We start from the raw sequence: 26,499 nt of genomic DNA on the forward strand, positions 1-26,499 counted from the left end.
TCCTCCCTTTCCTCCAGGAGAGGCTGACAGATCATGATGCAACTTGTTCAGATGGGTCTATGCCAAGGAAGAGTGTGTGTTAATACTAAACACTCTATCAGGGTGTTAACAACCATGATGGTCATGGTCAGCATAGGGTGAAATTTGCTACACAGTGGTGGTGACATTTCTACAGAAATAGAAAATGGCACATGGGCTAGGGGAAGGCTGGCAAGAGAGCTGCCACTTGGCATTTCTGGACGCTCCTGCACTTGAGTAAAAGAAAATCGGTTCTTTTTTCTTCCGAAATGAAGCTAGGGCCATGTCTACACTCAGTGAACAAGGTATGTTATATACCAGCTAGTCTCACCTCCTCAAGTAAGGCTTTTAGTTACACTATGGGTTCATAGAGGTTTCTCCACATCAGGCACAGAAGACAAGTAGGTTGAAATTGAACTGGTTCCTCTAATTCCATGCCATATGATGGTTCCTTGTGTCTGGAGAATAGTAAAAATCCACTGCCTCCTCCACTGCTCAACTCTGAAGAGGTGGATGTAGATATATCTGATGTAGTGTACCATTGAAAGGAATATGGGGATTTGACACTATGTCATACTGTACGTGACAGCTGCTGCCTTCATTACAGCACGCCTGTACAACATTTCCTTGCTTAATACTGACTTGTTCCAGTGGACTAAATACAGATCACTTTTAATGGCCCTTGTGTGTGATTTACTTCGGTAGGTGAAACACTGCTGTCTGCTAGAGACATTCACCCAAAGGAATATGTTGCTGATGTTGGATGCCAGCCTAATACATCATTGATTCCTAGGGAAATGCTGCAGGAAACTGCTTTTCGGAGCAGCTGAGTTTCCTAATTCATGAAGGCTGTAATCTGAGGGCTGCATAGTGACCAATGCCATAAAGGAAGTTCTATTCATGCCCATACCTTGTCTGCCCAAGCCTGCCTAGCTTCATCTTTCCTGCTGGGTGGGTTCAAAGGAAACTGCCTCTTGATTAGAGTTCAGAGGCACAGCTTAATCTTCCAAGTCAGTGCAATAAGCAAAGACATATGATTCACGTAGAAAATAAACAGAACGTGGATGCCACTCTAGAAAGAAGGTGAAGTAATTTTACTCCCTATTTCCTAGTTTTTTATGTGGGTCTCAGTGTGGGTGGCACAAAGGGCAATATGGAGAGTACCACCCCATCTTTCCTCCCTCCCAAAAGACACCAAACAAGATGGCTAAACACTAGCAGTTTATGCACAGCCTTTCATCGGGTAGAAGCCGTATGTCTCAACAGTAGAAACTGATAGTACAAATGTAATTCGAATCCATGAAGTGGATTGATCCACAATAATGAAGTATCATGGTTATACAGAAATATAGGAACAAGCTGGTATGAGCATCTTCTACAGGTTGGCAGGTGTCTTGTTGCTGATTATTATGTTTGAATGCTGGACACAATTTGCAGAGTGTCTTTCATTTTCAATGACATTTGTATTTCATGTTTTCTCGTGTGGCTCTTTAAAATCTACAGAAAATTTATATAGAGAGGAATAGAAATGTACTAAGGAAATTACAAGACCTGTGCAAGAGGAAAAGCAATACTCAAGGCAAACTGGGTACTTCTATATGTATTTATTTTGTAGAGATTTGTTGAAACATTTCTCTTCCTCCCACTCAACTGGTGTTCAGCAAACTGTACACTAGCTAAGGACAGCACCCATTGCAGATGTTGTTACTATTTTGGTATTGCTTAGATGTTCTAACAGATACACAGCTCTGCAGTTCTTGGAAATGGAAGTTGCAAACCTAATACAGCATGAGATGTAAATGTGAGATGTGGTCTCATCATTTACTATCAGTATGATGTGAAGCTAATTTTAGTTTAAACTAGGTTCAAGACAAAATGCATTATTCCTTTTTTTTTGCAAGTGCACAGACTCTATGTTAATTATCATACCATGAGTCCCCAGGCTCTTCTTTCAAAAGGAAGCTAATTATTTCATCCTGATACATGAGGCTTCACACACAATTTTTTCTGGACAGCACAGTTACCTGAACCAAACCAAGCTCTTTCTGAGAGAAATGCTGTGTACCCTGTTAAATTTAACGCTGATGCCCTTCCTCTGTTTCTTTCCCAGGATGATCCTCTCACTAATCTAAACACAGCATTTGATGTGGCTGAGAAGTATCTGGATATTCCGAAGATGCTGGATGCAGAAGGTAAAGTAGAATCCAACTGCTTTTAACTTGCTTTTTCTCAAGAAATTTTCCACTTCTTCTAGGTGGACTTCTTTTGTACAAGATTTCAGTAACCTCTGAATGTTCCCTGCATGACTGTGTAGTAAATGTATAGGGAAAAAGTTAAAATGGAATAATGATTCATATGTTCTGCTTCCCTCTTCTTCCTCTGTCCTTCAGTCTTTTGAGTCTAGCATGGAGATCTTAGCTTGGGGTTGACACATGAGGCAGAGATGAGTAACACCTGTCATCTGCTGACTCAAGTGTTCCCTTTCAATTATCAGGCCAAATAGTGAGTTAGTGTATGGTGTAGGACTGTGTTCCTTTTGCTCCAGGGTTTTTTTGTGTGGTCCTTCTGACATTGCTGGTGTTCTTCCTTTTGAGGGCATGATATTATTATTATTATTATCTGCTTTTTCTTGACTACTCAGAAGTGTTTGGCCTGAAGATCCTTCACTGACTGGATCTGGAGACCAAGGCAGAGTTCCATGTTGTTCAGAGATGCTTTTGCTGCTTATTATGATTGCTTCCCTGAGGCCACTGGGACAGCAAGGATTACTTTTCAGAGCCTTGTCAGGACCAGCTTGGCAATAGATTTTGAAGACTGTAACTGTGGAGTACAAACAACAGCCTGAAATAGTTCACTGGTTGTTGGCTGTTTGCCTAAAGCCAGCTGGTTTCAATGGTAGAAGCTGTATTTCGGGCTTGGGTTGGACAGGAGAAGCAGTTAAAGATTTTTGTTAAATAAAAGGAGTAGGAGGAGCAAAGAGGAAAGGTGGGAATAGGACAGCCAAACCCAGTGAACTTATATTTCAGTAACTAGGATGTTCATATTCCTAGGTAATATTTCCCATGCCCGGAGATGAGTTTTGCTTTCCCTGCATTCATCATGCTGAGGTTAAAAAAAAAAAACATTAGGTTTCCAGAGTAGATTCAAATGTTTCCTACCATTCTGTAGGAAACACAGACACCTCCAAAATAAGTGGATTTAGCTTCAGATCTCAGCAAAAGTAGCAGTGATGAAGAGGGCCCCTGGCAGGAGCTCTCATTTCTCTTTACTGATCTCTCTCCTCCCTCATGGAGTTGAGGTAATGTGCATTCCTCCACACTATTAATTCTGATCTCTGGAGGTGTTGAGTTTCCCCTGAAACTAATGAAAGGGCCTCTTGAAATTCAAGCCATCATTGTATTGAAACGGAGGAGGGAGGCATGGAAAAGAAGGGAGAAAATATGTTTCCAGAAGAGCAGAACTGCGTGGAGGAATTGCATGGCTATAAAAGTCATGTCAGCCTGCTGCCAGTTTGGGTTGATTCAATCCACCAATCACAATAATATTCTCAGGACAGGGAAGTGCTGTGACACAAGACATGCTGACATATGGCTGCATTAGCCTGTCCAGACTCTGGAGGAAATTTTATGATGAGGGAGGGGAACCAGAAGGGTGGTCCTGGGTTCTGAGACACACACATCTTCTGGGGAATGCTGGGAAGCCCTGTGGAATCACTATGACAAGCACACACCGCAGCAGGCCTCCTGGACAGTTGTGGTTCTTCCTCTCCTTTGCTTTCCTCCCATCAGTTGATTATGCTCTTAACATGAGGTTTTTTTTGACAGACATTGTTGGAACTGCCCGTCCTGACGAGAAAGCCATCATGACCTATGTTTCTAGCTTCTACCACGCCTTCTCAGGAGCCCAGAAGGTATCACAGGATCCCAAGCTCCCTCCACAGAGCACACCTGGTGCCGTTGCTAATGTCCAAACCTTTTTTCTTTCTCTTTCTCCTCTCTAGCTACGGGCATCTTTATTATCATGTTCTTGGTAGAGTTGGCTGTTGGTTCAAAGTGGTGCCCCAGATATAATACATGGGGCAAGGGAGCCAGGAATTCCATTTCCCTGTAGTCAGCAGTACTTCCAATGGCACTTAGGTATGCCACACTTTGGCACACATGCAAATTTAAGGGAGCAGGGGGCTCTGCCTTCTCCATTTGCCTTACAAACTGCTGTCCTCCTGGCTGAGAACCTGTACCTCCTGTTCCTGGTAAATCTGAGCTAGGATGCTTGGTCTCACAAAAAGTAAAGGCCACCACATAGATGCTCTGCCCAGCAGGAAACTGGAGCCTGCCCCAATGGGAAGATAATACAGATACCTATTAACGTTTTTTTTGCCTTCTCCAAAGATGGAGAAACAGAGCTGACTGAGGTTTCATGAAGGGTTTAATGAATGGCCAAAGCTTTCTTTTGCCTTAATGTACGCTTCAGGTTCCAGCACCCTTGCTTTAAGGTCTGAACCTGCTGCTTTCTCAAGTTGTGCCACAAATTCAGTCTCAGTTCATCTGGGGCTTACAAAGCATGTCTAACAAGTACATCCATGGTGGTTTTGCAAACAGAGCATTACTTATCATGACAGAGATGCCTGGTTTTGTTCATCTGTATCTTTTTTTCCCCCTCTTTTCTCATCTGTGTTGGAAATCAGGCAGTTGAGTCCTTGCTACTTCTGGCTAAGCCATTTTCCTGTTGGTAATGGAGTCACTTCAGGAAAACATTTTGTGGGTGAAACCTTGTACACATCTCTTGCCAAAACCAAGCAGCCGCCTGTACTTCAGTGCCTTAGGAACAGGCAGTGCGCGTTGCAGCAGAGCAGATCCTGTGTAGGAAGTGCACTGCGTAGGAAGGCTCTGATCTCCAGTTCCTCGGCGTACGAAGGGCCTCGAGCGCGGGCGTTCAGATCTCCAAACAACTTGTTTCCATCCTTGGGCCAGGCCCCCAGACCACAGCTGTGAAGGTGCAGAGCCCAGATCCTCCTCTCAGGATCCCCCTGGATTGGGGGGTAGGGAGGGGTGCCGCTTTGAGCCACAAGCCAACGCTGCTAGCCACCTTCTGATCCGAATTCCTAGCTCTCCGCATGGAAATCTGTTTGGCCTGTCCTGCAATGCATGATGGGAAGTTTTCTCCCCCTCTCTCACGCCACCCATGATTGTTTTGTTTTATCCTATGTGCTGCTTCTTACTTTATCCTTTCAACCTCTTTTCCTTCTCTGCACAGATATTATAGGCACGCTAAGGCCGGATGAGAAGGCCATAATGACCTATGTCTCTTGTTACTACCACGCCTTCTCAGGGGCGCAGAAGGTGAGACTTTACTGCTAACAACCCCTCCCCTCACCCTGCCCTGCCCACCTGTCCTCTCCAATGAGGAATGCCAGATCCATATCCGCCCCAGGGCATTTGCAGGGAAGCCCAATGCATCCAGTGATGCATTTGGATATGCCATCTGTAGTCTTGCTGGAGAAGTGATGTAAATGTCCTTTTGGACAGACTTGAGCTGCTCCTTCCCTCCAGTGTCACACCACAGCAGAGGAGAAAATACTTGGTAAAGCTGGCATTGAAAGGTGAATGGATGTCTGCTCTGACAGAGGCAGAACCCTTTCAGTAACTAGTGGGCGTTGTCCTGGCCAGGCAGTGTGCCTCCAGAAGTACCACAGTCCAATCCGCCCACTCCAGGAAATCACAGCCTGTCCCTCTTGGGCTGCCATCCTGCCTTCCACACTCAGCCTCCACTAGGTCTTTTCCTAGGCTGAATCATCTGTGAGCTGGTTACATAGCACTTTTGTGCTCCAGCCACAAAGTTCAGTTCTACCAGGCGTTCAGCTTTCCCAGACTAAGGAGGTTTTTCCATTCCTCGTTTCTTCCTTGTCATTCTCTTCCGTTTCCCAAACCACCTATATGTTTTATTTCTCTTTCCTCTGCCTTGTCCATTTCCATAGCTTCAGGCTTTCCTTCTTCCTCTGCTTCCTCTTTACTCCAAAGTCTCCTTGCCTGACATCAGGACATTTGTAACTAAATAGTTGCAGATTGCCTTTGGGCAAGCAATTTCCCAGCAATCCTTTGAATAAGGGAAAAAGTTCCATTCTTTTCTCCCGTGTCATAACCTGCCTGGGGCTGCGGCCCTTCCACAAGATTACTGCTAATTTCAAATTGTAGGCTTTAGAACAGTAAAATCCAAAATCCAAGACTGCATTCTTCATGTTACAAACAGAATTAAAATCTTGTTGTTTCCCCCAGCCACAATTTCTTTCTCTCATTAGGCTTTTTCTATTTGAGACACAGTCCTTGTGTTGCCCATCTTGAGGGCTAATCTGACTCCAGGAAGATTCCATCTCTTTTGTGCAAAGCAGTGCTGATGGTCCCAACATTGATTCAGTTACCATGCTGATGCTGACTTTCAGAGGGCAAATGCAAGCAGTAGTTTCCAGGGAGCAGCTCTTTAGTTCAAGCTTTTTGTTCTTTACCCAGTTTTGTATAAATTACATGATAATGTCTTGTTTCCAAGGAACTGGGAATGTGTCCCACAGCAGTGCAGTAGACTTGCCCATGTGGTGTAATGACTTTCCTGCTAGGATCCTGCTTTGTGATCCTGTGGTTTTTTGTTCAAAACACTTAAGACCAGTCTGCAAGCTCCAGCCAGCTGATACTTGCCCAGGAAGACTGTAGTTTCAGAAGTCATGCCAGTCTGATAAGGCCTGCTGTTTGCCAGGTGCCCCTGAGGGGACTGCTCCATGCTGTCTGCTTAACCTGAGGAGCTCCAGATGAGGAAACATCAAACCACAATACGAGGAGGGTTGGAGCCTGCTGCAGAAACAGCCATGCAGCTTGCCAATCTCTTCCTTTTCTCTCTGCACTCACTCCGTGATTTGGGAACCTGCTCAGCAGGTTCCATGCTCTGATCAGTAATTTAGGTGGATGCAAAGTCTCCTGGGGTAACTGAAAACAGTCTTTTACTTGCCTCAGGACCTGAACCAAGTAGCTGAGGCAAAAACTAGAGATGAAGTTTCTTAGTTATTAAAGTTTCAATCCCATGTAGTCCAACCGGCTTACAGGGAAGATTTAATAGTTTGTTCATTTTTTAGCAGTCCTGGTGGGCCAGCAACTCAACTGTGCCCTGGCAGGAGGGGCACAGCTCCATTTTGGAGCTGCCCTAGTCATACATTAGCCAGCCGCTAAGTGATACAGATTCAAACCTGCAGGCAAATGCAAAGCGTTTACTGAATACAAGCCTCTGCCCAGATGTTACTGTGTTGCCACCTCATGCAGGGTTAGGTGACTTACTGTGATATCGCTGAATTTTTCATCCAGATTTTTCACTACTGCCACCAGGCCTGAGGGGAGAGTCCCATGAGCTGCTTTCTACTTCTTTCACTTTCTTATACTGAGCCTTTGAAGGTACAGGGTCCCCAGCCTGACATGTGTGTGTAGATGGCTGCTTTTTCTCTATGCCATTTATATATATATATATATATACATATATATATATATTTGTAGGTATACTTGCTTTGGTTGGTTTGCTTGTTTTCTAACTGCTTCTGACTTTCACACTAAATGCATGCAACTCCTGGTTGGCTTGATATTTTGTAAACTTGTGGAAATTTCTAACAAATGTTTTACTGTTTTATTAAGAGATTGTGTTTGGTGTACAGCATTTTGGAGTGGTCCCCTGATGCCAGAGGACAGCAGCAGGCAGGCATCTTCCCCTGAGGCTAGAGGACAGCAACAGGCAGGCGTCCCTACGTTGTGCACTGTGGGAATGCCTTCCTTCATGATCCTCCTCAGCAGAAAGACTTAGATCCATGAACTAGAGAGACTGCAAACTCTGCTCCTATCCTAAGCAGTTCAAGTTATGGTTGAGAAGTACAGAAAAGACAGAAGGCAGATAAATTGCTGCCATTTAGATTTTCATTTTGATTCCACCAGAGAGCATGTGCAGAGATACTCCAGCGTGGTATCATGCAGAATGTCCTGGGCTTGTCCTCCCCAGCACTCTGAGTGCAAGCAGTACAGTGCATCAGCACGATGCTGCACTGAAGCTGAGGAGCTCAGACAGATTCTCTGAGAATACAGCTGTGCAGCTTCCAGACCCCAGGATTCTGCATCTTCTCAGTGCTGCCCTTGTGGGCATCTTGGCTTGTTTGGAGCCAGGGTGAGCATCCTAAATGCATTGTTGCCATTAGCAGTGTGGGGAAGCCAAAACAGCTTTTTCCACTGAACTAATGAAGGTGTAGGGGGAGCTGCTTTGGCCTCATGAAAACATCTTTGTGTGCCACTCTTCTTTTACTTTGAAGTGTTTTGCTTTAGTTTTGAGGTTGCCATCACCATGGATCAGCTCATTAGGAGTAGTGTGTGGGATATTTGTGAAGGTTGCCTGAAAGCACTGGGATCCTTCTGTCCTACCTTGCTCAGAGCACAGTGTAACATGTTGCTCGTGACATTAATGGTGATTAATGGCCACAGAGCCTTTCCTGTGGCTGCAGCAACAGCATGCTGTTGCATAGAGCAGTAGCAGTTCCAAGGCAAGAACCACTGGGAGGCAAGTGCTGGTGGGGGAAAGAAAGCCTCTAAGCTTCTGCCATTGGGATAATACAAATAATGTCCTAACTGTTGACATTCTTAGGGTCTTTTTGTTTGGACAGTTGTTCAATATGCATATACACACACACATATTTAAATTTGGGCAGCTGGAGAAAGTCCTATCATCAGATACATGTAAATATGCCTCAATGGAATGGGGTCCTGCCTGCACAGCTGGCTGCTGCTGCAGTGAGCTCATGGGGTGCAAAAATGAGAAAGTTAAGAGTGTGCAATGAACACCTCTCCTGGAGTGATTGAGATAAACATTTGGTATTGCCAGTTCCCTGCAGTCCCTAGGCATATCATGGCAGGGCTCTAGCAATGTCTTTTTGACATACTATTTGGTCCCATTGTGTATAGTTTTCTCTGTATATCAAAACCACTCCATTAGAGTACAAACTTTAGTTAAAAACAGGTCAAAGTACAAGCTTTTTTAAACATAACCATTGTTTCCACTTTTTGCAGATTTCTTTTAAGTGAAACTGCTCATTTTCCTGTACAGGTCTCTCTCATGTGTTTTATATTAGCTGATAATCTGTGTATCTCATAGCTGGTCCACTTTAGGGAAGGGGCAGATGACTGAATAGATGTTTTAACAGCTTCATTTCATTCTACAAATTAGTAAGATTGCCTTGTCCCCTGGGACCTTAGCAATCCATATATCACTGTACAGCCTATGACTTTGTTGCTATTCTTGCTGCTTCACATCAGCTGCAAAAATTAGAGGTTTTTTCTCAAATGTCCTTGAAGATTGAATAAACAGATAATTAAAGGTCTTTTAAAAATAGAAAAAGGTTGAAACTTACCAGTTATAAACTCAGCAAAACTTATTTTGGCATCAGTCCTAAATGTAGTTTAAAGGCAGAACACAGCGTTGACAGTTGGTTTGTTGTAGTGTTGGCATGTACCCTCTCCTCCTTATTTGCACTCAGCCTCTGTAAGGAGGACTTCTCCCAGCAGGGCCTGGGGGTTACCTCTAGCACCTTCCCCAGGCACCAGGGTCACAGCTGTACTGTGGTAAGAGGGGTCTGAGCAATCCCCTGATGCATCACAGGGGCACATCCTCAGGTGATGTAGCATGACACACACCATGGTAATGAAAAAGGGAGCTGATAACCCACAAATACATTCTATGCAAGGATCAGCCGGCTTGTATGTCCCCCATGCCAAACACATGCATGGCACTCCAGACCAGACTGACTGCTTCCAAGTTCATAGCTGGGATTTTTCTGATCCTTACTTTCCAAATACATGTTTTAACATGTTCAGCTCCCTGCAGAGAATCAGGGTTTGGTCTCACAATGGAAAGAAAGAAAGAAGGAAAAAGAAAGAAAGAAAGAAAAACCTCCAAACCTAAGTAGTAACAGTAGGATCATTTTTTATTGTGAGACTTGTTTTGGAAGAGTAAGCAGAAGGATTACCTGGAAAGATGGGGGGAAAAGAAATCCTCTTCTCAGCTGGATCATGAGACCCTGAATACATGGTGGGTGTATGCACCACCAAGGACGTGGCCCTGTAATCAGTGCCAGAAATACAGGGAAAACTGGAAGACAGTGCTGCTGGGCAGAATTTAAGGTTAAGAAGAGTATCTACCATTTTGTCTTCCAAACAAAATTAGGAATTTTCCTGTAAGTCCAGTCTGTGGATTAACTCTCTTTGGATAGTTCTTTCCTGGGGTAAAAGTATGGAGACAGTCTCATGAGCTTGACATCACTCTGTTACTGCTGTTCCAGCTCAGAATGCTGGTATGGGGAGTGGAGGTGGTAGCAGGAATGCCCTGTCTTTATGAAGAGGTAGCCAGGGTCCCTCTGGTAGGAATCAAACCACAACGCCCTCTTAACAGAAGCAGCTCCAGAAAAAGCATAGAAACATTGGTTGTCCCACAACATATAAGGTAGAATCAGTACAGCTGAGAATCTCTGAAGGAATGCATTCACCTGAGAAGGGAAAAAATAAATCATTATAGAAGGCCAGATGGAAAGCAGAGCAATCAGGACAGATGTTTCAAAGTGCAGGCAGGTTGCTAGAGCTAAGGGTAGGAGATTTTACCTTCAGGTATGTAGCAGGAAGCTAAACTGCAAGGTTCGGATTGGGTTTTTTTCACACTTTTCCCTTCTTTTGTTTTTCTTCTCTTTGTCAGGCGGAGACAGCAGCAAATCGTATCTGCAAGGTGCTGGCAGTCAACCAAGAAAATGAGCAGCTCATGGAAGACTATGAAAAACTGGCCAGTGATGTAGGTGTTGGTTTCTGAGTGTGGTAGTATGCAGAAAAGAATTGCATTTAATGCTGATAAGTAATCTTGGAGAGTGCTATTGACCCACTGCTATTTTCCCTGGGAAATTATTGTTTCCTCTTCAAATTGAAGACTGAACTTACCTTAAAGACAAGAACAATCTACTTTAAAACAGAAAGCTTCCATAGAGAAGCTTTGAATTGCTCAGTTTATTAGGAGCCAGCCCAGAAATGCTAAAATTGAAGGAAAAATCAAGCTGGCTTAACTTGCATTTGTCAGGACTATACAAGTTCATTATGTCTTTCATACAGCTTGTATGCTAGTATACTGTAGAAGTCAGGATCAGAGAATAAAAGTTAGAGATAATTGAAGAAAGAGATACGCATTTGCTGATAATGGAAAGAATCTGAGTCAGATACAAACTGGAGGCTGCTTTTGTTAACTGAGAAGGCTTACAGACTGACAGCAGAGAAACTACAAAAAGAGACCAAATGTGGACTGGAGTATGTTTGTGGTAGGTAAGTAGGGAGAAGATGGACAACAGAAGGGCAAACATAACCCATAAGCCTGGTTTCAGCCTGATCTGAAAAGCATAGGGCACTACTCTACTCACTCTGTGGACTGCCCATTGCATTAGTGTTTTGCCAGCTCTCCAGATAGGTTTGTTATGGAGGTATATTCAAAGAGCTACACTGACTTTGAGGAAGCTAGAGGGGAAAAAATGTAACTGAAGGCAAGAACTTGATTTCTCCTGTCAGATTGTTCTGGAGATCATATGACTTACAGCATCCTTTAGTTATGCAACAGTCCAGCAAAATTCCTAAGGCTTTACCATAATCTGAGGACATAGTTTTGGTCCTGGTTGTGCAAAAGCTGTGCCTTAAGCATGTTGGATTGGCACTGCTGCAACAAGCAGTACTACTTAGTGTGGTAGGGAATGTGCTGCTCATTAAAAAAAAAGTACTTCCGAAAAAGCTGGCAAACTTCTCTTCACGAGCACTGCTGGTAGCAGATCTTTCTGGCAGCAAACGTAAAAGTAAATGGTCCCTTATGAAATCAGAGCAACACCTGCAGTTTTAACACAATTTTCAGTTGAAGGCTTCTTGTCGTTGCTCCTTCCAGCTGCTGGAGTGGATTCGTCGCACCATCCCCTGGCTGGAGAACCGGGCCCCAGAGAACACCATGCAAGCCATGCAGCAGAAACTGGAGGACTTCCGGGACTACCGCCGCCTGCACAAGCCCCCCAAGGTCCAAGAGAAGTGCCAGCTTGAGATCAATTTCAACACTTTGCAGACCAAGCTGCGGCTCAGCAACAGGCCAGCCTTCATGCCCTCAGAAGGGAAAATGGTCTCGGTGAGTGGGGGTAACTGCTTCTGTGTACCCCAACCATGCCTAAAATACAAGACTCCCTTTCTGCCCGTGGGTGGGCAGAGAATGCCCACCTTCATAGTGAGATACTCTGCAGGAGGAACCCTGCAAGATATGGATCAGGGAGGCCATGATAGGAGAGGATCAAGTGATCATTGCTTTCCTTTGTCTAAATCAGACTCTGAGGCTCTTCCCAAATTGCATGTCTTTATGAGGAGATGTCTGGGTGCCTTTTGTTCTTTCTGATTCAGAAACTGTCGAGTTTTATTAAAGTTTCACGTAGGGAAACTTTAAAACTCTAGAGGTGTTTAGAGAGGCTTTTTTCTGCAGACAGTTATATCCTGGCACTTCTAGTCCTGCTTGTCTCCCTGACTTGTCTGCAGAACCTCGTGAGGTGAAAAGCCCGTGCTTTTCATGGCTTTCCAGTCAGTTGGAGCCATGCAGCTCACTGAGACTAATGCGGGTGAACATCTTCCCTCCACCTTCTAACCTACCTTTCCTTCTCATGTTCCTGTCTCTAGGATATAAACAATGCCTGGGGTGGTCTAGAGCAGGCTGAGAAGGGCTACGAGGAGTGGTTATTGAATGAGATCCGGAGGCTAGAGAGGCTGGATCACCTGGCAGAGAAGTTCCGGCAGAAGGCATCCATTCATGAGTCCTGGACAGATGGTAATGCCAACCTACATGCCTCCTATTGCCTGACACAGTGCTGACTGTTATTTAGGGAGGAAGAGATGGGTTGTGCATGGGTCCTTCCATGAGAGTTTCCTCTTGAGAAGGCTAGATTTATTTTTTATTTTATTAGAAAATAATGTATGAAAACCAGCTTGATCTCTGTTCTGCATCATGCAGTCAAGTGTTGGCATTCCCTAACTGTGGCAAAGTGAGAACTTTGGCTAGAAGAGAGCAGCTACAGAGCAAAGGAAAAGTTCCTGTGCTGTAAAATGCTGCCATTGGCTTTTACAGGATCAGCGTAGCCCATTTTGCACATACTGAGACGAGTCCAGTATAAACTGTGACAGTGCTGGCTTAAGCTGCATTATGTGCCCTTCTGTGCTGTTAATGGCAAACTCACACTTTGTGGTTTGAAAGTGAGCATTGTGCTTTCTCTGGGCCAGCAGTCATGGGGACAAGCCTCGGGCAGGGCGACTGGAGTGGGGCTGATGCCCTTTTGAGGGCCCTCGAGGGTGCCTGGGTGGCCAGAGCTGGCTTTGGCCACCCTGGGTCCTGTCCTTCATTCTTCTGTCCTTTGGCTCCCTCCACAGGTAAGGAAGCAATGCTGCAGCAGAAGGATTACGAAACTGCAACCCTCTCAGAGATAAAGGCCCTGCTGAAGAAACACGAGGCCTTTGAGAGTGACCTGGCTGCACACCAGGACCGCGTGGAACAGATTGCTGCTATTGCACAAGAGCTCAAGTACGGCACCCCAGCGCACGTCCCATCCTTGGGGCCACAGAGGCTTAGTGAGCTTTGCTCTCTGCCCCCTTGAGAGCAAAAAATCCATCCTCATACAAAAATGCTGGGAATTCCCAGTGTTTCCAAACAGTATCTAGGATACTGCTATCCAGTATCCGGACACACCAGAAAAGCAGGCCAGAAAATGGATGAGTCGTGGGTGCTATGGAGGAGGAGGCAGAATTAGATTCCTAAGCCAAGTTTCCATCCTCTTGCAGTTCATTATGCTGCCATGCACCCTTTCCTAAAGAGTTTGACCTGCTGCTGGCACCTGCTGTGTTTCAGAGTTGTAATACTATCACACTTTTCCAGGAACAGAAGGAAAGAGGAGAGGATAGGAGGGTCTCAGTTTGCTCTCTTTTATTAAAAAAAAAGTCCTCCTTATTCTAGCCGGAAAAAAGCTGCTGGAGGCCATCGTGGCCTCATTCTTTCCCCCAAGAGTACTGCACTGTGTGCACTCTGTTAAGCACTTGCTACAGGGCATCCTCACAGCAGATTAACTCTTTCCTTGCTCCACTCCAGTGTGAAAACCTTCACCTCCACTCCCTTTCCTGGTGTAATACAGGTTACCAGGAGAAATGGGAAGCTCATCAGGATTGCTGGAGATAACAGGCAGGCAAAGAGCTAGTGACTGCAGCAGGGAGGTTTTGAAACCCTGCATTTTTCTTGGCAAAAAACAGTCTGAACTACTTGGTGTTGACTCTGTTTCCTATTTTAAAAAGATTTATGTATCACACTGGCCTATCTAAAGTTAGTGTCTGGGCCAAGATCAGTACTCTTGGGCTGAAGAGCTGTTTTTCTCTAAAAAATTAGGGTTACTGGATCAAGATCATTACCTTCTTTGACAAAAGAGATTTACAGAATTGCTCTCTTGTCTACTGGAGAATTGACCTTGGAACAGTAGGAGGGTTCAAGGCAATCCTCCATGTCAGTAAGATTAAAACTGAGTCTGTCTGGCCAGCAAGCATTACCTGACCTGCCACTTCCAAAGCACATGCTACATGTCAGCCAAAGCAGCTGCAGCTCTAAGAGCAACAGGGAAGACTGAGGCCCAAGCTGTGGGAGAGGTTATTTCTTCTAAAGTGTGAGAACAGCGGGCTCTGCTATTCTTATAAAAGCCATCTTCCATCTCAGCAAAGAGGCCATGTCCTGAAAAACCATGGCAGAGCTCCTTTTCTCCCCCTAAGACACACTGCCAGAGCCATGCAGAGGGTGTGGAGGAAGCCACTGCAGCTACCCATGGCAGGAAAGTTTGGGGACATGGCACTACTACTACTACTCCTTAGCAGTAGTGGTCCAGCATGGGTGTGTTAAAAGTCAGACTTTCAGAAAGAGTTCTTTCTTCTGCAGTGCTGGGTCTGCAGCAAAGTCGATCAAGCAACTGATCTGGATTAGAAACCTAGCAAAGACATTATTTTTAGCCCAAATCAGTTTCCTGGCTAGTTTACTGAAGAACTCCATTGACAGCTATGCCCACGCACCTCAGGAGGGCAATACAATGGCATGAAGAAACACGATTGGGGGAGGCAAGAGTGTAACCTCCATTACTGCTTAGAGAATTGCTCATCAGATGGCTCAGGGTCACTCAGTATCCCAGTGATTTATTCTGGGTTTTTCTTTCAAGGCTGGCACTTCCCAGATTGGCTGGTCTCCCTCTCCCTGCAGATTTCTCCCTCTTTGACCATATGCAGAACTATGAGCACAAAGCAGTGCAAGGCTGTAAGCTTTAGCCTCTCCCTGTGCTCTCCTTTCCCCAGTCATACTTTCACCAGCTTGTGTTCCTTGAGTGTCAGCCTGTAAATATGTCAGCAAAGCACTTCTCGTCAGGCTTCTAGGAGAGAAACCTACACTGTTATTCTGGGACTGTCCTAAATAAATTTACTGGGTTATGTAATTTAGCTATTCCTTGCCACCTGTACTATGCAATTCTTAGGACACTCTTAAGCAGTTTCTTAGTGTTCCTAATAAAATCTTTGCTTTCCATTCTGATGTACAAGCCGCAGTTAGTTAGCCTGCATAATGTTCTTAAGCAGAGTACCGGAGCAGATTGCTCCGCTCATAATCTCCTTATTTCCAGTCTGAGCAACAGTCTATACTCCCTTCCCCCTTTGGCAAGTTATTCCCATCAGGTAGCCAGCTTCAGTATTTATTGAGGCCTTGGGTGGTCCTGTTCTGTGCTGTTTAATGTACCATAACATACAGTGTCTCCTAAACTAGATACTGGTATCATCCTGACTTGCTTTATTTGCAGTGACCATGATCTCTTTGTCTGAATCTGTCTTCAAGACTGATAAAGATTTCTAATGGATTTCTCTTATTTCTGTACAGGGTCTTTATTTGACTTTTTTTCATTTTTTTTTCCCAACCCTTTATAGTGAGCTGGACTATTATGACTCTCCCAGTGTCAATGCCAGGTGCCAGAAGATCTGTGATCAGTGGGATAATCTGGGTGCTCTAACCCAGAAACGTAGAGAAGCCTTGGAGGTGAGATATGTTACAAATTGGACCTTCTGGGTAGTGCATTTGTGGGGGGCAAACTGCAGTGTGCACAAGCAATATCAGCTCACTTGTGAACTCCTAGAACATCCTGGACTGTAAACAAGGGCTACATTTCAGTATACTTAGTCTGCTTTTCTTCCAGCCCAATTATGGTGCCATTTATTTTCTCAGACTATTGATTTATTTTTACATTTTTTGTGTTTTGTAATCTCATTCTGCATGAAAAGACTGTCTTTGTTTTGTTTTATTTCAAAGGACCTCGGATTTGTTTTATTTCCCTTAGAGAAAAAATCTGTCCAGTGTGTAATCTCTTAACAGCAGAGAGATTTTTACTGACGTGCCATCCTGGGAGCACCAAGGAGGTCTGAAAGGAAGGGGCAGCTCAGACAACCCATGTATCTATGTGATTATTCTTCTCCAACCATCTTTCCTGATTTTCTTTCTTCTTTTTCTTTTTGTGTGTGCACAGAGGACAGAGAAACTACTGGAAACAATTGACCAGTTGTACCTGGAATATGCCAAACGAGCTGCCCCTTTCAATAACTGGATGGAAGGGGCCATGGAGGATCTGCAGGACACGTTCATTGTTCACACGATTGAGGAGATCCAGGTACAGAGCAGTCATTTGCACCAATTAGGTGGGGACAGTGAGAAGTTTGGGGTCTCCTGAGTTGCATGAATTCAGAGTGGTATGAATGTATAAGTTATATTTTGGTACTTCTGCTCTATTGAGTGAGCCCTATCAAGAGAAATAAAAATGAGTATGTTTTTCCTTGATTTTCTCCAAAAACCTGGATCTGAATAGATATAAAACATACATACATCATCCTAGCTGGACAACAAAACTGAAAGCAGATTTTTCAGAGTAACTCCAGAGCCATATTGATGGAAGCCTGAAAATCGAGAGAACCTTTTAGGGTCTTGTGGAATTTTTCTTTAACCCACACAAGCAAAGCTTAGTGCTGCTCACAGGGTCTGCAGGTCAGTTCTCACATGGAATGTCACGTCCAGGTCATTTGGTCTTATGTGACTGACAGGATGTACCATGAGGACTGTTGATCTGCCAGCTGGTTCTTGGTGCTGAGCACAAGAAAAATCAGAATTGTCCTCTTTGGCGTGGAATTACCATTTGAAATCAAAGTTGTCTTGCCTACTCTAAGACAACAAAGACAAGTGTCTCATTTTTTTCCCCTTCTGAAAGAGTGTTAGGAAAGCAGCTTGAGGTATAGACAGGTAATTTGCAGACCTTAGAGAGCAGGAATTGCTCTTTCCTGAACTGCAGTGAGGACTTCTATTTCACCTGCTTGATGGGCTTGTGAAAAGAATCCAAGTCAGCTCTTTGCCGGAATTGCTGACAGGAGTGTGACCATCAGTGAGGCAGCAAATGGCAGACCTACAGGGAGCATGACAGCCAGGGCAGAAGCAGAGCAGTGACTGTTACTGAGGTGCTACTTGTTTCATCCATGGTGCCCTCCTGAACAAAGGGCTTCATTAAGTCTTTCATAATGCAAAATAAATCTAAACAGCGCTTAAACACTTCCATCATCTCCTTGTGACTGTTTGCAGTGTCTTTCCCAGCCCCCAGACTTGTATTACATCTCTATGGCCACTACAGCAGCTGCAAAGTAATGAGTCACTGTGTAAGAAAGGAATTTTACAGAAAGTAGTTAACAGTGTGTGTTGTGAGAGAGAACAGTCAGTCACGTGGTTTACTTTCATGCCCTCTTCTGTCCACACTGTTCCCTTGGTTATCCCTGCACACACCGCTGTTTCCCATTCATTTTCCTGCCTCTTTCCCTGCATTTGCTTCCCTAGTCTTGATCTTCTAGGTTTCTGGGATGAAGTACCTTAAAGGCCTGTAGAAGCAGTGGGAGATGAGCCAGGACTAGCTGGCTTGTCAGCTGACTACAAATTTACCAGCAAGCACTCCCCAACCGGCAGTCCTTGGAGCACAGCCTGGGCACCGCAGCGAGACAGGGAGCAGGAAGGGCCTGTTGTGGTCAGGCAGAAGGAGCTGTTTTCCAGCAGCAGGAGCATGTGATGCCTGTGCAAATTTGCAGCTGTCTGGAAGACCTTCACCTGGTTCTAAATGATTCTAATGAAATTGAATCTGACTCTTAGTACTCATCTGGAGTTACTTTGGGTGTAGAAATGGTGCATACCTGGTGGGAGAAGAAAAAACACAGTGCATTTAAACTAGTGAGACTTTTTTTTAATAGTCAGATCTTCTTCCCCAAAGAGGCTGGCAAGCAGTCACTGAGGAGTGTTGCAGAAATAGTTCCTTCTAAATTATGAGCCGTTACTATTCCATCTTTTTTTGGTATGTGATCTCTGTCCCTGGTCAACATGGGACAGAAAGAGAGGGAAAACAAGACTTCACATCATTTGACTACTTAAAACATCCCATTAGTGATACAGAGAGGACCTGAAAAGTGTATTAGATTAGCCTGCTTTGTATGCTGGGAATATGTTAGCTTTTGCAGTCACTTCAGGAATATGGTCTCTGAAGAGGCTATTTCATACGTAATGTTCTTACCCTCCCTTTGCTGCTGCCTGCCTTCTGCAGGGATTGACCACAGCTCATGAGCAGTTCAAAGCCACGTTGCCAGATGCCGACAAGGAGCGACAAGCCATCCTGGGAATCCACAATGAAGTTTCAAAGATTGTCCAGACATATCATGTCAACATGGCAGGAACGAATCCTTACACTACAATCACCCCACATGAGATCAATGGCAAATGGGAGCATGTGAGTTCTTTCCAGCCTTGCAGGGTAGTGGGGGCAATGTCACTGCTCAACCACTCTGGGCCCAGGAAGTGGATTATTTACTCTGCAGTTAACCTCTCCTGTTTACTCCTGAGTTTGGTGTGGTTTTGTCATTTGATTTTGGCTCAATTGCCATGTGCTTGGAAAGTGGAAGATGTCTTTGATATAAATGTCTAAGGCACATCAGACTCCCTTTTACATGCTAATTTTAAATGAAAGTTGCTAAATTTAAAAGCTTTGAGGTTTTTGATCTTCAGTTGACCTGCATGTATAGCACATAAATCGGTATCCTTTTTCACCATTCAGCCCTTCAAATGTTCTATCTCTGCAGCCAAGTACCCTTTCCTTGCTGTAATCCTAAAAGAGCAACTACTGCCCATACCCGTTGCACTTATGGTTCCTACTACCAAACAAAATCACCAAAGTGAGATCTGAACAGAATCCTGCAACTCAGTTAACATGAGCCACCAAAAACCCAAATAATGAATGCAAGGTGCTTCTGGTCTTTCATGGCCTGACATATGCTTGTGTGTATCCTACAGCAGATTGGGTTCACATTCCATGAGTTTGCCCACTGTGACTTAAACCATATGAATGCTTGTTTTCACTGCAAACACCCACTCCTCCCTCCCTTGAGGCAACTTCTACATTTACTGTACATGTGTCTTTGTGTGTCTAAACTGCACACTTGCTCATTGTTGTAGGTGAGGCAGCTGGTTCCCAGAAGGGATCAAGCCCTGATGGAAGAACACGCTCGCCAGCAGCAAAATGAACGACTTCGTAAACAGTTTGGTGCACAGGCCAATGTCATTGGACCCTGGATCCAGACCAAGATGGAGGTAGTGCTTTGCAAATTTTGAAACAGTCTCTTTTTCTCTGTGATCTTCACTGATATCCTTATTCGTGGTCTTTCTTGATCACTGTCACAGCCATTCTTTCTTCAAGTTACAACAAGAGAAACATCATAGAAAATACAAAGAATATCAAGATTAATATTGGTTACTGAAGTGCTTGTACTTTTCTGCCCCTCACTCTAGTACCAGAAAAAAAGCATTACTTAAGATGGAGAACATTGGTATTTTAAGATTTGTGTTTAAATGCAACAAATTAAAAATCCTAGATCAGAGACATAGTTTGTGTAATTGCTTTCACAGAGTGATTTTGATACACATGACTAAATAAATACAATGAACATACCAAACATCTGCAGAGGAGACATTTTTAAGGGAGGTTTCTCTTTAGGTAAGATTTGAGGTAAAGTAGTTGGAGTTGATGAAACATAAAAATACTAAGCTATTACTGATGGTAGGAGCTGGAAAGAAGAGAGTGATTACAGAAATAACGTCTGTATGAAGGAGCTAAGTGGCAGACAGTACACCAGAAAAAGATCTGGCTTGGTACATTACTAGCTTATGGACTGCAGTTTCTTTTTCTTTTGTATCCTTGTATTAGACACATCTTATGTGATTCACCTCACTTGGAAAATGTTCAGGCCTGTGCTAAATTTTTTGCTGACACTTCACAGGAGCCGAGACAGTAACTGCTCCATGAGATTTTTTTTTTTTTTTGAATCATCATCCTGTGTGAGAGTGAAATTGCTGCAATAAAGGTCAAGCATGTTGAGGCTCGTCCTTTCAGTGGAGTGTAACTCCTTTGGCTTTGCTATCGCAGGAGATTGGCCGCATTTCAATAGAGATGCATGGGACCCTGGAGGACCAGCTCAACCACTTGCGGCAGTACGAGAAGAGCATTGTGAACTACAAACCAAAGATTGACCAGCTGGAAGGAGACCACCAGCTGATCCAGGAAGCGCTTATCTTTGACAACAAGCACACCAACTACACCATGGAGGTAAGTGTTTTGGCAGCAGATCAGACAGCCTCATCTGCTGTGGCCAGCTAGCGTCAGCCACATCTAGTTCTGGCAACATATTGTGGTTCTCAGGCAAATGGAGAGCTTGATAATATGGCCAAACATGCAACAACATGTCACTGAATTTCATTTTTGCCTTGTTGTACTTCATGCCAAGCCCTTCCAATGTACTTCCAAATATGGACAACAGAAACAACCTGAATGAGATCCACAGTATTGCTTGAAAAATTGACAGGTCTCGTTTCTCCTGCCACCCGATTGTGTTAGCTGGGATTAGAAAGGGAAGTGCTGCTGATTTTGAGCTGCCACTACCTGGCACAAGAAAAAAGTCCAACAGAAGGTTTTTTTAAAGTTGGAGACTGGCTTTATGTTGATAACGTGAGGTTTCTTGGGAGCAGTCAGAGTTCAACATGAGTCCAGCTGAACACAGGCTTTGAAACTGGTTTTTTGGTTTCTGTCCAGCTTTCCATTAAGCAACAGTAGAGGCAGGGGAGCTCCAGTGTCTTCCAAGCACTGTGTTTTATTTAGTTTCTTGGTAAAGAGAGTTTTCTGCTTAACTAAGTCCTAGGAGCACTGGGTTTGTTTCTCATTTGTGTTAAAGGCCCCTCCAGTATGTTGCTCTGACCAGGCAAGGGAACTTTGAATAGGACCAAGTTTTTCTTAAGATCAGAATTTGGCCTCTTCAATATGGGGTTTTTTCAGTCAAAATTCAGATTTTAAACACCTGCAGATTAGAAAGAATTTTTGTGAGAAAATGGACACCAGGACTGTGTTGCACACCAGGATCATTTAATTTGCACTAAGTAGCACGTCTGATCCACTAGCCTCAGAAGGAGAAGAGCGACTTCTTAATTTCAATATTGTCCTGACCTCTTTTTCCAGCATATCCGAGTGGGCTGGGAGCAGTTACTAACAACAATTGCTAGAACCATCAACGAAGTGGAAAACCAGATTCTGACCCGTGATGCCAAAGGAATCAGCCAGGAACAGATGAATGAGTTCCGGGCTTCTTTCAACCACTTTGACAGGGTGAGTCAATGCTGACTGCAGCTTGGTAAACTACAAGGTTCCATGTGGACTGCACAATGCAATAACAAACAAGCAGTCACTGTGATAAAATGAGATCACAGAAGATGTTTCATTCTTAAAAGTGCCACTCCTGTGGAGCAGTCATTTCTGTGAAGACTGCCAAGTGATTGTTAGCCTGGGGAGAAGTATGTCTTCACAGGAGACTGCAAAATTTCCTGGTAAAGCAAAAGTGTGGAAAGGTTTGAAGTCTTTTTTAGGCAATAAGACTTTTATCCATTCCTCTTCAGAGAGCAGATTATTATTTTGATTTATAAAATTCTTGAGACAGTCTGTTTTCCACTCTTCTCTACCATCTCTGCTATATCTGAGGGCAGCCTGCCCTCAGAGATTGGCAATGCTTTTAAATTGCTGATTACTGGCTATTTCAGCCCTTCTCTAGCTGTCAAAGAAAAATAAACCATGGCTTCTCTCCTTAGGAGAGGGACCCATAAAGTTCTATAGATTTTATATTTTGACCTTCATATCATTTGCCCCTTCTGAAGTTCACAACAGTCTGAATGTTAATGCAGACAGAACATGGGTTTCCCACCTTCATCTGTTTGATTTTATGATGGCTTAACATTGACTTTAAAAGCTGGGGGTTTTTTGAAGAAAGTCACTTGAAATTGGGCCCACCATCCTGTCTGTAGCTTCCTTGATCTGGCCAGAGGTAGTGGCAGCAGGCAGGGGCTCTTCAGTGCTTGGGGGCTGTTCTGAGCTAAAATTCTGCAGAATGGGTGGGGATTCTTAGTTCCTGTAGTAGCTTGTGTATTATTTCATAGGTACATCCAAACGCTGGGGGAGTGGGCAATGAGCAAAGGGAAGAGCAGCTGCCAAGCTGCATTGTGCTGCACTGTACGTCTGTGGTGTTTGCAGAGCTGAGCACTTGAAATAGCTTTGCCAGTCAAAGCTCCACCTCGTGTGCAGGTCTCATAAATACAGCCATAACGCTGCTCCCCTGAGCTTCAGCTGTTTTTCTTTGTCTGTTCCTGGGATGCCCTGACAGCTAAGCTTCCTTGGGTGTGTTGTCAAACATGCCTGCCCTCACCTACTCCTTTAGTGGAACTTTTGACTATAAGATTAAGGCAATGCTTCCCACTGCCTCTGCCTGCTCACCTGCACTCTGGGTTACTGGTGAAACACAGGGCTTCTGACACTGGATAACAAGCAGTGATGCAAGTAATTCACTTGGGAGATTGAGATCTTGAGGCTTCTGAGCATCAGCTGTTTTTGTCATTCAAATGCTCTCAAGATGGGATGAGCTCTCTGAGAAGGAACTGTTCCAAGAGCATTTTTAGCACATCCTAAAATGTCATTGTGATATCTAATGTTGTGCACTTTTTATTTTTCTTCCCTGTCTTTCTATCTGCATGTCATTCTTCCTCTTCCTCTCTCCTCACCCACTGCATGGTGCACCTGTTTGTTGTCCTTTCATCTCCCTTTGATCTCTCCTGTGTCTCCCTTCCTTCTGCCCCACACCGTCACTCCACTGGCACTGCATGTCCTGCTGCCTGGCACACCGCATAACCAGGACCACTCCGGCACACTTGGCCCTGAGGAATTCAAAGCCTGTCTCATCAGCTTGGGTTACGATATTGGAAACGATGCACAGGTACTGAATGCTAGTGGTGAACACAGACAGATATTAAACTGTGAAAAAATAACAGTTTTTTCCTTTCTTTTCTTGTTTGTCTTAATCCATCTGTCATTGTTGTTCTTGTGTTTGACTATATATACATCACTTTTCTATACTACTTCCTCTCTAAATGCACTTTGGTATCTATTCCTTTTTAATTCCTTAATTTTTTGTCTTGGGAGAATTCCTTTTATGTCTTCGAACTGTTCTGCTTACTTCTGGGTCACTTAAAACTCCTTTTCTTGTCCATTCCTCAATCTGTCTTGCTTAATGTCTTTTTGCCCTTTTTTCATCGCCAATATGTTTCTTGTGTGTAAACTATTCCATGTCCAAAACCACCTTTGCTTCTTCATGGTTTCACAAACTCTCTTTCCTCTGTTATTTTTCATTGTCCTGTAAATCCTTCCTTCTATCTTCTCCCCCTGCCAAAACTCATTCTTTGTAATGTCTCCTGTGGGTTCATTTCTCGCTGGACTGGTCTCCCTTTTCTCTCTTGGCTTTTTCCATCTTTGCGTCATTCTCTGTAGAAGAAGACTGGTATGATGGATTGTGAAGATTTCCGAGCCTGCCTTATCTCCATGGGTTACAATATGGTAATGTAGAGTCCTCTGTCACTCCTATTCAAAGTGATTCTGTAGGCACCTTCAAAAATACAGGGAGAATGTGTAGTGAATCAAGGTAAATATAGCCTTATTTTCCAGAATTATCAACAGTGTTAAATCTAAATCTAATCTTGGTTGTATGTGTAAAATTCTTGTCTCAAAACTATAGCTAAAGGTAAAAACAGAAATGATTGTCTAATTCCTGGATAGTTCAAATAAAAATTATGTTTATCAAACTGTGTAGCTACTAGTGGAAGAAACAATAAGCTCCCTCATACTGGTGCCTGCTCTCTGCACAGCACACACAATCTCCCCCAGCCCTGAATTTCAGTTGAAATCATTTGGAAGTATACACGACCTCACTTCTGAATACGCTCAGAATGCTGCTCCTCACATTCCTACCATTTGTTTCACATCTCCTTTCCTGTACATGTATGTTCCAGTTCCAGTCGTTCTCCCCAAAGCTTTTCCCTCACGAGAATACCTGAATATTCAGAGCAGTAACATATAGCACCTTGAGAGGCATCACAGTGAACAGGAAGAGCTTCACCAAAGACTGATGCTCCTCAAAGGGCAGGAGAAGAGCACAGTGCAAGCATATTCATCTGCACTCTGGGTGTCTTTGCTCCCGATAGCAGGCAAAGCAGTTTAATCATCTTACTCATCAGCCCAGTATAAATACAGACTCTTTGGTGTAGCGTGCCAAGACAGTAACATTTGATTAGGTATCTTAATTACTCTTGAAGGTATACTGTTCTAAATGTGTTAGGAGAGCCTGTTCCCAGGAGAAGACTCAGCTCTGCTCTCCCCTCCTCCTTACCTGGGGAGGAAGGAGTCCCAGAGATGAGAACAGATGACCTTTTGTTTAAATGCAGAAAGAAATGCAAAAAACTACACTACAAGGTTTTGTCTTCCGTAGCAAAACTTCTCTGTAGGATCTTCCCTGTAGAGACTATTTCCCTGGGCCACTCCAGATATGCAAGTCCTTCTTTCCAAAGCCTGCCTATTAAAGATGAGTAAGATACTATGAAATATCCCAGAGACATTTGTTCTGTTCTGTCAGCTGAAGAAAATTGTAAAAGTTCTCTTTAAGTAAATGAAAGTAAAAGGATTTGAGAAGTGCAGATCTTCAAATACTGCTACAGACATCTAGCACATGTGTAGAGAAATTTGGGTCTTCCTTTGAAGTCAGTTGGTATTGTTCCCCAGTAGGAGCATTGTCCTAGAGCTAGATGTTATCCTCAGGCATAGCTGGCAATGTTTTATTCCAGAGGACAAATGAGTGGCAAACATTTGTACACAACAGCAAACTAGAAAAGAACATCCTGATTAAAACCCTAGAGGTGGTTTCTATTTGGTTTTGTTTTCTAGCTATGAGATGTGCTGCTGAATGGTTTCTCTCACTTTGGTAGCACTGCTGCTCAAATACCCAGGCTTACATGACTCTCTTGCTCTCCAGGGAGAGGCAGAGTTTGCCCGCATCATGAGCATTGTTGACCCGAACCGTTTGGGTGTAGTGACCTTCCAGGCCTTCATCGACTTCATGTCCCGGGAAACAGCAGATACAGATACTGCTGACCAGGTTATGGCTTCCTTCAAGATCCTGGCTGGAGATAAGGTCAGGCTCCACACCTTGGCTTGCTGTATCTGCTTAGCTCCTGCTTTCTTTTTTCACTTGTCTCTGAGAGAAGGTGTTGGGGGAAGCACTCTGTCATGGGGGGGTATTTTCACAGGAACATTCTGTAGTGCTGGAGGAGTGCAAGGTCAAAGTGTGGGTTAATGAGCAGCCTGCTAAGGCACTCGAAAGTCCTGTTCAGCTGTCAGTCAGAACTTTGCAGCCCACTCTTGCTTTAAAATTTTAATTAAGAGCTTGGTTGCAATTTGTTATTTTAAAATGAACAAGTTCAACAGATGGTTTTTGATTAGTCTTGAAAACTGTTCTTTACTGACAGCTGTAAACTTGAGATGACCTTTCTCAGATCTACATGTCACTATCAGTTTTTATACAGTCAGTAGATTTTCATTGAGAATATGCAGTACCTGCAGGAGGAACACCTTTTAATCATAGAAATTGGTCGAATGTAGGAAAACTCAGGATGATATGAAAAGTATTAATTTTTTAAATTTAAATGATCAGTGCAAGCAGCTGATAAAAAGTGTAATCTTATTTTTCTTATATAACAGTGCCCACTAAGCTTTTATGTAACTGAAAATATTATATGTACATGTAATATTAACATATCTCTTTATTTGCTAATGATTTGAGTTATCTCACATGAAATATTGGATGCCATTTCTCAGATTGTAATGAGTTACCCTTAAATCCGGTACTGGTTTCCATTTTTCACTAAGAATCTTTTCATAGTCAT

At 43.7% G+C, this 26,499-nt stretch overlaps 1 protein-coding gene across 6 annotated transcripts in view; it reads left to right on the forward strand.

Annotated features, from left to right (window-relative positions):
- The window catches only part of ACTN1 (actinin alpha 1), an 87,593-nt gene that overhangs the window by 59,154 nt on the left and 1,940 nt on the right, over positions 1-26,499 (forward strand). Inside the window, exons 7-21 of one of the 6 annotated variants that reach the window (XM_042047799.1) lie at positions 2,129-2,210; positions 5,272-5,357; positions 10,771-10,863; positions 11,986-12,216; positions 12,753-12,900; positions 13,497-13,647; positions 16,062-16,170; positions 16,655-16,795; positions 18,752-18,934; positions 19,657-19,791; positions 20,624-20,803; positions 21,707-21,853; positions 23,424-23,504; positions 24,056-24,121; positions 25,590-25,748. In XM_042047799.1, the coding sequence (XP_041903733.1) occupies positions 2,129-2,210; positions 5,272-5,357; positions 10,771-10,863; positions 11,986-12,216; positions 12,753-12,900; positions 13,497-13,647; positions 16,062-16,170; positions 16,655-16,795; positions 18,752-18,934; positions 19,657-19,791; positions 20,624-20,803; positions 21,707-21,853; positions 23,424-23,504; positions 24,056-24,121; positions 25,590-25,748 (1,992 nt within the window). Of the gene's footprint in view, positions 1-2,128; positions 2,211-3,842; positions 3,929-5,271; positions 5,358-10,770; positions 10,864-11,985; positions 12,217-12,752; positions 12,901-13,496; positions 13,648-16,061; positions 16,171-16,654; positions 16,796-18,751; positions 18,935-19,656; positions 19,792-20,623; positions 20,804-21,706; positions 21,854-23,423; positions 23,505-24,055; positions 24,122-25,589; positions 25,749-26,499 lie in introns of all 6 variants that reach the window. The other 5 variants (XM_042047798.1, XM_042047803.1, XM_042047802.1 and 2 more) reach the window with 5 other exon arrangements.

Source organism: Corvus kubaryi, unplaced genomic scaffold (assembly GCF_017639235.1).
Source record: "Corvus kubaryi isolate FWS band 111438036 unplaced genomic scaffold, C.kubaryi_AGA036_p1.0 66, whole genome shotgun sequence".
NCBI classification, from domain to species: domain Eukaryota; kingdom Metazoa; phylum Chordata; class Aves; order Passeriformes; family Corvidae; genus Corvus; species Corvus kubaryi.